Source organism: Thunnus maccoyii, chromosome 1 (assembly GCF_910596095.1).
Source record: "Thunnus maccoyii chromosome 1, fThuMac1.1, whole genome shotgun sequence".
Taxonomy (NCBI): Eukaryota; Metazoa; Chordata; class Actinopteri; order Scombriformes; family Scombridae; genus Thunnus; species Thunnus maccoyii.
This window is the reverse complement of record NC_056533.1, coordinates 11,019,187-11,030,963: the sequence shown is the minus strand read 5'-3', so window position 1 is coordinate 11,030,963 and position 11,777 is coordinate 11,019,187. Positions and strand designations below refer to the sequence as shown.

Sequence of the window (11,777 nt, the reverse complement as noted above, 5' to 3'; positions counted from 1 at the left end):
TATTATTAATGAGGCCTTCATATGCACTGTGAGCAGACTTTTTTGTTGCAACTGGTTTAGGTAGAGCTATTTACCACAGCCTCATTGTTGGGAGGTTTAATATATCACAATGTGTCATAATTTCTATGATCTTATGTTTTGGATGGAAATGTGAATCTCAAAATAATAACTGTAGCTGTCAAATAGCTGTAGTGCAACAAAACATTCAATATTTCCTTCTGGAATGTACACCACTGACTGCTTATTTTTATTTTTCTATAAATTGTAATATTGTTAGTAGTACTAGTTATTAGTAATAGTAGTAGTTGTTGTGGTGGTTGTGGTGATATATGGTGTGGTGTTATTTGATCTCATCACCACCTACACCTTGAAAAGAAACACAAGACGTACATAGGTTGATATGTTTTGTATATTTGGACAAAACCTGAACAAATGAGATTTTGTTTCTCTAAGCGTCAAACTGAAATAAACTTAAGCAACATTTTACATTTCACATTTCAATATATTTTCAAATAATAAATAAAAAGATTACACAGTCCCTAGCTTGAATGCAAAAATCAGAACATCAGTCTTGATTCACGTTGTGTCATCTCCTCTATCTCCTCCAAACTGAGTTCATTCTTTTTCAACCTGCAGTGTAACAGGAAAACACTCAGTCAATGACAATGCAAAGCAAGTTTGAAAAGTTTGAAGCCAAAATAACATTGTAGTTAAGCCGAAACAGGACTTGGTGTCCACAGCAAAAGTTTTTCTTGACACTGAAACTAGCAGTAGGACAATGTATTGCCCAAAGTCTTGGACATAAACAACCTTCGATCACATATATTTACTGTAAAACCACAAGAAGAAGAAACAGTTAGAACCATTGTATTTGTGAGTGTATGACTCATTGTAAAATACGTACCACACTGACTTCACATGAGTATTGTGTTCTAGGGCTTGAATCAGACCTTCTACCCCTGATCTGGTTATGCAGTTTTCTGTCAACCTTTTACAGGAAATAAGAGGGTGGAGAGAGGGTGGAGCAATGTAAGTACTACTATATGTGCTCAAACATCAAATCAGCCACTTATACAAATGTCATGTGCATCATAAATACAAGTACAAACTGTTGTGAATGTCTGATCCAAGTCTTACCAAAGCTCTTCCAGTGACGTACTGTTCTTGATCATTTTGGCGAGGGCACAAGCTCCTGCACTCCCTACACCATTGCCTACCAAGCTGCCATTATATAACATTAAAATTAGATTCACATACATTGTTGAGTACAGTATTCAACATCTGCAGTAAGATGTACTGTTGGGGCAGCAATATACATTTAGAAAGTAACAGAACCCCGATAGTGGTCATTATACAGCATATATTTTTATATTTTATTTGTAATGCATTTTCCTCAATGCCTCAGTGTACCTATCATGTACCAATATTTTAAGAAAATATTACCTGAGCCACACAAGAGTTTTGCTGCCCTCTAGGGCACTAGCAAGGGCCTCTGCTCCTGCGTCACCTATCTTATTGCCCCAAAGCCTGGGAATAAAAAGAAGGATAAGTAAATGAAAATGAATAATCAATAAATTGCATGGAATTCTGCAGAAAGACACTTAACTTACCCTAAATACTGCAGTGAATGGTTGAATTTCAGTCCTTCTGCCAGCTGCTTTGCTCCTTCTGCTGTTATATTGTTGTTGCCAAGCCTGAAAGAAAATAGAGAAGGTCATTTGCTATTCTCTTTAAACTACACAAACTTAGTACTGTATAAATAAAGTTCCATATAAGCAGCACATCTGATAAGTGCTAAAATTATGTGCTAACCTCAGAGCAAGAAAATTCTGCTTGGTCTTCAGAAGAAGAGAAAAGTGCTGTGTGCAAGCATCAGTTAACTTATTGTTGAAGAGCCTAAAGGGAAACAAAATGATTATGCATGGTAATTGATCAAATGTCATTTGTAACTTCACAATAGTGTTATTGATCATCTTTAAAAGACTTACGCAATTTTCTGGAAGTTTTCACACTGGATACCCTTGGCAATCAGTTTGTGAATCCCCTCATCTGTGACGTTATTATTTCTGAGGCTGATGAAGGTAGAAACCCCCAAAAACAGGAAACTTAAGCATATCATGGATTTTTCTGCATTACAGTAAATGCTGTTTGGGAAATTCTGTTCACTATAATGAATACATGGCCAAATAAACAAAAGAAGAAATTAAATCTTTTTCATACTCACTACAGGGAATTACAAATATGCATGCAGGGAAGAAGCTGCTCCACACCCACGTCGCCTACAGAGTTGTTGTCCAGCTGGAGGCCTACAGGGTTCCTTAAATGCTGGAGCACAAAGGCTAGTGCAGTGCACTCTACAGGGCCAATGTTACAGTAGGTCAGTTTCAGATGGTCCACCTCCAGCTTACTCATAGCATCTTTAGCAATCTTGCTCTGCTGCATCTCATAGATGCATTTGATAAGCCAGATAAAGCCTGGCATTGCATGCATGCTCTTCTTCTCCCCTTCTACAGGTTGAGGGATAGATTTGAAGTGTTTATGCATGCCTTTGGAGAGACATTTAACCACCTGCCTGACCTTCTTCTCTATCATAGCACTGGGACAGCAGTGGAGCCATAGGTCTTGATACCGCTGGGACAGTAGCCCAGACACAAAGGTGGCTGTGATTTGCAGATTTGGTGTTTCTGCTGCTATGGATTCCCCCTCTAAACTCTGCTCTTGTTGGTCAATGGAGGTCAAGCAGGCTAGGAGGCATGTGCTACTCAGGCCTGTCTCCCTCATATCCTCCAACTCAAAGAGCTTATGGATGGTTGAACGGTTAATGTTACTTGACAAAACAATGTACAGAGCAGCAAAGAAACACTGCACAGTCACATGAAGGAATTCATACCGTTTACTGTGGTTGGAAGACATATCTTTGCTCAGGATGAGAAAGCCTATGCAGATATCCTTTTCAGTTACGTAACAAGTCTCCAGGTCTGTGTCTGTGAAGATGTAACAGGAGGTTCCTATCCCTTCAAAAGCAAGCTGCCCTAGATGCAAGACTGCTTTTATGTGCTCCTGTAGCCAGTGTAGCCCCATGGTGCTCTTCGTGGGGCTTTGGTGCTGAAGAAAGTGCTGTAAGATCATAAAGTAAAGATCTGTTATGGTTTGTGGGCTGCCCTCTCCACAGCCCAGCAGCTCCTTATGGCACTCTGAGACAATCCAGCAGAGGACTGGACTATGACAAAGTCCAAGCAAAGCTGTGTTTGTCTGTAGGGACTCTAAAACCTTAGTTGCCACTGTGGGGTCACTGTGATGCTTCTTTACAAAATAGTCAATGCCAGTAGGGGAAAAGCCTTTCAGGAGGACCTCTTTGCGAAGGTGCTTCTTCAACAGTGGGCCTACTGCCTCTGGGCGACTTGTTACCACTTTCCTCACACCCTTCATTAAGGAACCCTGAAGTAAGTTGAACAACAGTATATGAACAGGTGCACGCAGGGTAGGGCAGCAGACCCTGCACTCATCTGAAAAGCCCTGCTTGAGCTCATCCAGGCCATCAAAACTGAAGAGGATGAGATGCGGCTGGTCCAGGATAAACTGGAAAATCTCCTCCTGCTCCTTATCAGGCCAGCAGCAATGCTGAAACAGCAGTTCTTGGACAGACAATTCCTTCTGCTCTGAGTTCAACCTGCGACAGCTGAATGGAAACAGGAGGAGAAATTCCTTGAGGGCCACCCCCTGAGCCCAAAGCAAGTGCAGCCTCTGGAGTAAGGTGCTCTTCCCACTGCCTGCCTCGCCGGATACTAGCACCGTGTCTGCCTCCTTGTTCACTGTACCCACCATGCCAACTATGTCCTCCAGGTCCAAAGCTCCACTAAGATCAGTACAGTCATGGGCTAGTTCCAGTTGGCCTTCAGTGTAGATCTCATCCAGAGGCATATGGCTGGTCCCTCCATAGTTGCTGAGAAAGCAGGACTGGGCAGATACAGAACTGCTGAGCTTCTTCTGATATTTTGAGAACTCTGTGGCAGAAAGTGCACACGTGACATACATTACAATAAATGCAAAATCGTATGTGCTGTATATTTGTATGTGTTTTGTAATATTGGAAATGTTTTACGTTGTCAATTATCTTCACGTCACTTCTTTGAATGAGTAATTTTTCAACCAAGTTTCATTTTTGGAGCTGTACCACTTCCATATTTTTCAAGCAAGTATGTGATCAGGTTCAGCATGTACAATCTTCTGTTACCTAGTGTTGTCTGTATAATTGCATACTATATTAGTTTTCAACATGATTATGATAATGACATACCTTTGGGAGGGGTCCATTTCTCTTGGTTCAATGAGGACCCTGATTCCTGAATGTAGTGCAGTACAACCTTTGCTGCTGACTCGCCTTTTGATCTGACGTGGTCTAGCAAACGTCTTGCCTGCTTGACGTGAATGGCAACAAATCCATTATTACAGGAAAAGTTTGACATTTTTGGAAATATGCTTATTTGCTTTCTTTCCTAGACATAGATGAGAAGATAGTATTCTAAGTGTAGTATTAATCTTCTAATCTAATACTCAGCAAAGAAACGGATAAGTGCAATTTCCAAAAAAGTTGAACTATTGCTTTATAATTAACATGGGTAAAATGTATTTTATTACAATATCAAATCTATTTTAAGCAAAAAAAAAAGACTTCTGGTAGACTGAATAATTTGAAACCAGTAACAGCTTCAGTTCCTGTATAATCTCAAGTTGTCAATATAAGGAATGAAAAGACCATAGCATTAGCTTCATTCCAAAACAGCTGAATAGGTAAAGAACAGCAATGTCAAGCCACAGTTTAATGATGTGAATAAAACTCAGGATATATACAGTACCTGCTGTGAGGGGGTGTGTATAGGTAACAGCACATCATCACAGTCTGCTGAGGCAAAGTGTCCTGATTCAACCAGAGCGTCTAGAGCACCATCAATGCAGCCTTGTAGCTTGCTGACCAGGCTTGGTCTTTGAGTCAGAAGAGTCTGGGTCAATGTGCTTTGAGATTCTTCTCTTTTTTCTAAATTTGAACAGCACCCTAAAAAGGAGATGCCAGCTCGCTGTGCTTCGGGCAGGACCTCTTTGATAGCAGCAAGGAAGAAATCACAGGTGTCCTCACCCTTCATGCACACCAGGTCGAGCAACTGTCTGACATTGGTGTACAGTGCCCTACCCTGTACCTGTATGTTCTGGTACTCCTCCCATATGAGCTCCCCTTGGGCCAGCAGTATGTCCAGAACCCTTTCCAGATGTTCAGTTGATCCGCTGCTGCACAATGAATGCAGTATCTCTGCCCGTTGTTTCAGCACCAGCTCCTGGGCAAGCATGCTTTCTGACTGCCAGCTTCCATACTCAGCAACATCTAACACATATTTACACCGCTGCCAGTTTCACAACCTGTGAATACCCACATCATCATTCTGCCACTAGTCATCAGTAGTTTCATTCTTATTTTGTTACTCAACATTTAACACCATATATGATGTGTTGTTGATTCATAAACACTGACCATTTTAAAACATGTACAAACACATTAAATAATATACAGCATGGTCATTGTCACTCACGTTAGAGCCTCCTTCTCTCCATCGGAAAGCTTTCTTCTCGCTATCTCTCATTTGAGCAGAGACTGCACTATTTCAGACTGCCTCTTCCTCATTCCACAGCCAAAAGCGAAACTTGCTCTACTTGCTACCACACCCCCCTATAAAATGGAAACCAAACTCTGACAGCAAATATGATTAAACTTTAACAAAACTCAAACACCAACAGGACTGACCTGCAGCTCACTGCACTTCCCATATTATTTCAAAATAGAACAAAAGCAATGTTTCAAAGATGGCTCAGTTAAGAGGAAGTTATTGTTTGCTGTATGCTAGGACCACCTGTTCACTGTGATGTGATGACATTACCACATCCTCTTGCCTGAGGTTTTCATAGCAATGGGCAGTGCCATAAAGAGGAAATTTAGTTTTTAAAAAGCAGAAGTTCTTGGACTTTGGAATAGAATTGGATCATTTTGCATATTTAGAAGATATGCTGGTAAGTATACTCGTGGGGAAAACTGCAGGTTCCTGTTGGTAGTCTCTTACTGGTTGCAATTTTGTCATTCAACCACTTGATGGAAGTATTGCATAAATAAACCAAAACTGCTTTGTTCACTTTTTATTTTCTTCTCTTTTGACACATTTATTAAGTCTTCGTTCCCCTTTCTGTTAGACTTTCTTTTCCCTCTTTATTCCTTTAAGGCTGACTTCCTCTCTCTCTCTCTTTGTGCAGAGTGCACAGTGATAATTTAGCAATATTGTATGTTTCCACTGATTGTTAGAAGTTTAATTGGCAATACTTTGATGATTGCAAGCTGTTATGAGTATGGCTTGAATTGTTTGTTGGAAATAAACAGAAAGTGGTATTACTTGGTATGGCAATAATTTTGCAGTGTTATTACTATTGTAGCAACTGAGAACCTGCAGCCAGCATGTTGTGTTTCTGATATGGACATCAAACAGTTCATGTAAAACACAGCCCTGGAAACAGCTCACATTGTGATTGCTTTTTACTCCCCTTGCATTTTCTGATGTCAAGATAAAGTAAGTGCAAGAATGACTTTTTGGACAGTCAGATGATTTACCATTATTGCAATTATAGCTCCCTCCTGAGCGCCATGATTAGTTTATTGTGCTTCTTCACTGTGCACTGTGGGGGAAAATCCTCAAACACACAAAGGCAGGAGTAATCAAAGACAGACTGGAATAAAACTTTTTAAAGTGAGTTTCTTCTTTTCTCTTGTTCTTGTCTATAAAACAGGCAACTCTATCAAGAGGAGTGTAAGGCAGTGTACTGGACTTCTCTGTCAGGCATCCTACATGAAGCGCCAAAGTGGTGTCCTGTCATCCAAATCACAGCAAGGGGTCCAGACAAGTTTGGATGGATAAGAAAGAAAGTAAGAAATTGACAATAAGAAAATACAGATATAATCCCAAATGACATCTTTGACAATTTCTGTCCTCTCTTGCAGCAGAATTCTTAATGACTTGTGTGAAAGTACAGATAACTATATAACCATCTGAAGAGATCTTTGGACCTGTAAACTAGCAAAGAGACATATGTGGCCAAACAAAGGTTCCAATTCTTTATACAAATTATTAAAGCTACGACTCGATTACTAACAAATAAGTACTGAATAAAGTCTAAATTATTTTCTTCAACTCACACACATGTTTGGATAGACTGTCTTGTTGCTGTTAACCTTGTTTCTCCAAAGAGTCAGAAAAATGAGTTTGAATAAGATGTTTTGAGACTACTATAAATCACATATCCAGTGTATGTTGAGAGGATATCATATCGTTGCATGTGTTGCATTGGCCTTATTTTTTTTCCTACCCACATTATGCGAAGACCCACCCTACCCTGCCTCTGATTGGCTAGTGCTCCTTGCCTTCGTTGGTTAGGTTGTTTAGGTTTAGGCACGAGGAGTGAGATGGTGAGGGTTAGGGTAAAAATATCAGGGTCAGAGCCAATCAGAGGCAGAGTAAGGGCAGGTCTTCGCAGAATGCGAGTGGGAAAAAACGTAATGCCTTGCATTGTAATAGCAAAGGGTCAAAGGTCAAGTGACTGGTCAAACTGCTCAACCTTGATTGGACCAATGTCTGACTTTTTAATAGGCATCAACCTCTGCTGCCTAATGCTGTTTTATGTATGTTCTCAACACAGACTTCAAAGTCCAGGCTTTTGGACTGATTCAGAGTCCTTTCATTATTTTACAGAAGATTATGTTAAGAGATAGTATTCATTTTTCCACCATAGATGCACAGATAGGTTGACTTAAACTTGGCCTCGAGGACCTCCCTCTCAGCTTGCAGTTTATTGGGCATGAAAGTTAAGTCTTGCTCCATATGGAGTCAGTTCAGCTCTGAATACTCCACTAAAACTGCTGCACAGCACTAAATAACCTCATCCACCAAGTCAGTTTAACCTGTATGTCAATGAATAACAGTACAGTTCAGTGCTGGATCCATCCCTCCCTCATAGCAGAGACGGAATACTTTGGCTCCAGTGAATTCATCGTTGTGCATTCTTTCTTTGGCAGATATCAAAAGCACATGTGTTGAGCTCAGAGTCAGGCCAGGTGCACTGATGTACTGTACATGTACTGATTGGTTTGCCAGAGACACAGAACTCCCAGAAGCAAATCATCCTCTCATCTTCTATGTATTTTGCAAGATGGTACGCATAACCAATTCTCCTGTTGCTAAGAAATAATCATTTTTTTCTTTATATTGTGAAATTTAACTGAACACACAATTGTACTGCACACAGAGCAAAATGTCACTGAATCCACCCATCAATATCCATCAAACAAAGCAAAAGCAACTGTTTTACCCCTGCAACGGAAATTGCACATGACAACCCACAACAACACATACAGTCACAGCACACCATAAAAATCTGATAAGACACAATAACTGTATATAAGGATTTACAACCAATCATCCCATGTCAATTTATCTATCTTTCAACAAGTAATAATAAACAAAACAAATAATCATTTAATCCAAATGAGACATTATTGTACTTTATGTATTAGTTTAGGTATAGATTTTTGTTTTTGTTGCACATACAGTATATGAAATGTAACCCAGAAATTTCATAGATTTAAATTGTGTTTTTATTGCTTTCAGAGAAAAGAATTTGCATATCTTCAAAGCAAAACACAAGATTGTTGAAATTTTGGGAAAAAATAATACATTTGGATGTCAGAGATGTAGAGTGCATCAAGAAGGGGATTCATACAGTGTTTGTAGTAAGCTAGAGAAAAGGAATAAACTCAAGATTTAACATGTTTTGAGTGGTGCTGTGATAGAGTGTAAATTGCAGTCGGTACGACTATACATTCATCTTTTGAATAAAGAACAATTAAAAAAACTTACACTTAGCAAGAGTCTCCTAACATATAATGCAAGAAATATTTCTCTGACCAGTGTATTTATTTATATAGGCCTTTATCACAAGCAAGGATCTTATGTTTATTACCAGTGGATTATAAAATTCAAAGAGCAATGACAAGCACTTTATTAATGATGTCAAGTAAATAAGCTGTAAATTATACATTATCAACAACCTGTAATGAGAACCTGACAAATAAAGGTATATTACCTCATTTCATTAATGGAGACATTAACTGTAAGAGGATTATTATATATAGCAATAGCTATGCACATGTTCAAACCACAAATTGACTCATACATTGGAGGGATCAGTGTATAATTTAAAAAGGCCTCTCCAAGCCAAAAAGAGAGGTATTCAAGAGAGGAAGTGCATGGCATCTCTTTTAGAGGTAATTGGTTGAGAGGAGCACGTGTGCATGACCATGTGTGTATGGGTGTGTGTGTCAATCAGGATTTAATTGACAGGAAGATTAAAGCTCACATCTGAGAGCCCTCCTTTTTTCAGGGGCAGCCAAGTTGAAGGAGTCTGGTCTCCAGCGTCTGCCCGAGGTTTGGGGTGCTGCGCTCAAGGTTAGCGCGGGCACCCCGCTGAGTGTGCGCTGTCTGAGATGGGTCCTACTTGTTGGACATTCATTATCAAACTCTGTTTGCTCCTTTCATCTGCAGCTCTCTGCAGCACTCAACGTAAACTACAGAGGCACCTTGCAGCTTGACATCTCTCCATTCACTCTGTACCTTAAACAGCATGCTGCCACATCAAAGAGCTGCGGCTGCCTTTGATGTTGCAAAAAGAAAGGGCTCCAATGATCTACTAAAAACCAATGCAACTTTCTGGAGCCTTGTTTTATTCATTTATCTGGAGTCACTCTCTAGAAGTCTGGACTTGGAATTTGGAAAAGTTGAACTGTGCTCACTGAGAGATGAAGTGAATGAACAACTGGTGAAAAGAGAAATGTACTACATGTTTTATAGTAGTAGTGAGGTTTGTTTTCACGTGCATGAGGTGCGTAGGGGTGAGGTTTGTTTTCAGCATTGCATTTCTTATAGTGGGTGTCATATCTTATAATTGAATGTTGAATGGGGCTTTCACTTTTTCATGTTTAAAGTGCTGTTCAGAGAGAAAACTGAGCAAACATTCATTACTTTCAACTATAACTACTAATAAGCCCCTGTATGCAGGGTATCATATTAATGCATGCATGTGACGGCCTTTATTGATACCGTGGTAAATGGAAAGTTCATGTCACAAATCAATAGATATGCAAGTCTTTCTATCAAGGATTTAGCTGCTTCTTCATACAACAACATTCACATCACATCATCAACGCCAACATTATATTGTAATATTGTATACTGTTTAAATACAGTGTTAACTAACCCAGGTTAAAGGTTCATATACTGCAACATCCTTGACAACAAGAGTTTTTGACTGAAACTTTCACAATAGTATAAATGTTTTTTTAGTGCAAATGTAGTTCTCACTTAGCCATTTAGGTACTGAGAGGATTAGCCTCACATTATTCTATGTTTTTCTTATGGTGAACAGATCCCATAAAATGGCCAAACTGACAATGTGTTAGTCCATCTTTCAATACTTTACTGTTTCCTATAACCTGTCAGTGGCACTCAGCTGCAAGCCCATTTGTTCCTATTGAAGATGTAAATCTTTAAAATGGGGTTTAAAGAAGTGAAACTTTTCTTTTTAAAAAAAAAAAAAAAGGCTAAAGGCTTAAAAGTAGCTTCCTAAAACAGCTGGGCACTGTAGTTTTCACCAAAAATTACTCAAACAGAAGTAAATAGTACATTAGTCAGGGACTATTTTCAACAGTATATGAATACACATTTGATGTATGCATTAGTGAGTATTTACAACAGCAGCACCATGTATGTATGTGGGATAACAAAGCAGCCTCTCCCTAAAAATAAACTGTAATGGCTGTGTTCATTGTTATGAGGGAATATGTGAGCCAGTGCAGTGATGTGGCTCATTAATGTGGTTTTAATAGTTGTTGGATAACAATGGAGGTCTATGGCACAGATGAGAAAGCTATATACAACACTTGTTAGAAGGATTAATTCATTGTTGGTTTTACTCTTGGAATTTGTGGACAATGAGAAAAATATATCACCAGCATACCACACTACATAGTTGAAAACTCTTGGATGTACAATAAATGAGGAAGTAGTTAAATTCTGTTTCAGGATATGGATCACACTCACACTGACATGCACACACACACACACATGAAACTTGTCCACTCTATCTAAAAGTTATCAGTTTGAAAGTGTTTGTCTTTTTATACCCAGTGTTTTGTTCTCAATGGAACTTTGCTTTCTGCGGATGATAAATGTGTTTTCACTTTGCTTTTCCTGTCGGTGACAAATAAAGCTAGTTAACAGTAAATATTTTCCAGGTGTCAGACAGATATAAGACACTACAAAATGAAAAATCTCTCTTGGACACAAATGGCTCTTTTGTGGTGCGGTTGCCTGTCATTAATCTGGGGTGTCATTTAAAAAAATAAAAAAAAAACAGGGGAAAAACTCAATTTTGTGGCCATTAGTTGGAGTGCATCTTGAGTCACTTTCACATTGGCTCCAGCTTTTGGCCATGGCTGCTTTCTATTGCATCATTCCTTGAATTTGTTTACAAACTGATTTCTTTTCATTTAAATGTTATTCATTAGCAAAATTATTCATTAGCAAAATTGGACTAGTGGAGGAATATCCTCCACCACAGCATCAGAGCTGAACAAAGCAGCCTCTCTCTCCCGTGCCAGCTTGGTGATTATTGGGCGGATTTAATCCTGCTAA

At 39.2% G+C, this 11,777-nt stretch overlaps 1 protein-coding gene across 2 annotated transcripts; it reads right to left on the bottom strand.

Annotated features, from left to right (window-relative positions):
* Positions 1–407: 407 nt before the first annotated feature.
* Positions 408–5,688, bottom strand: nod2 (nucleotide-binding oligomerization domain containing 2). 2 transcript variants are annotated; one of them, XM_042412439.1, is made up of 11 exons: positions 5,583–5,688; positions 4,857–5,412; positions 4,298–4,415; positions 2,225–4,004; positions 1,989–2,072; positions 1,813–1,896; positions 1,611–1,694; positions 1,444–1,527; positions 1,138–1,221; positions 905–988; positions 408–630 (listed from the first exon to the last, which is right to left on the bottom strand). In XM_042412439.1, the coding sequence occupies exons 2-11, from the start codon at positions 5,340–5,342 to the stop codon at positions 558–560; spliced, it is 2,961 nt and encodes a 986-aa protein (XP_042268373.1). In that variant the 5' UTR covers positions 5,343–5,412; positions 5,583–5,688; the 3' UTR covers positions 408–557. The 2 variants fall into 2 exon arrangements, with proteins under 2 accessions (XP_042268373.1, XP_042268381.1); XM_042412447.1 differs by having other exon boundaries at positions 4,857–5,688.
* Positions 5,689–11,777: the final 6,089 nt, after the last annotated feature.

Excerpts from the sequence above, each read along its gene's own strand:
- nod2 (XM_042412447.1), bottom strand. The coding sequence starts at position 5,342 with ATGCTTGCCCAGGAGCTGGTGCTGAAACAACGGGCAGAGATACTGCAT. Across the intron at positions 1,528-1,610 it reads CATTCACTGCAGTATTTAGG|GCTTTGGGGCAATAAGATAG; the intron begins GTAAGTTAAGTG and ends TTTTATTCCCAG. Across the intron at positions 631-904 it reads ACTCATGTGAAGTCAGTGTG|GTTGAAAAAGAATGAACTCA; the intron begins GTACGTATTTTA and ends GTTACACTGCAG.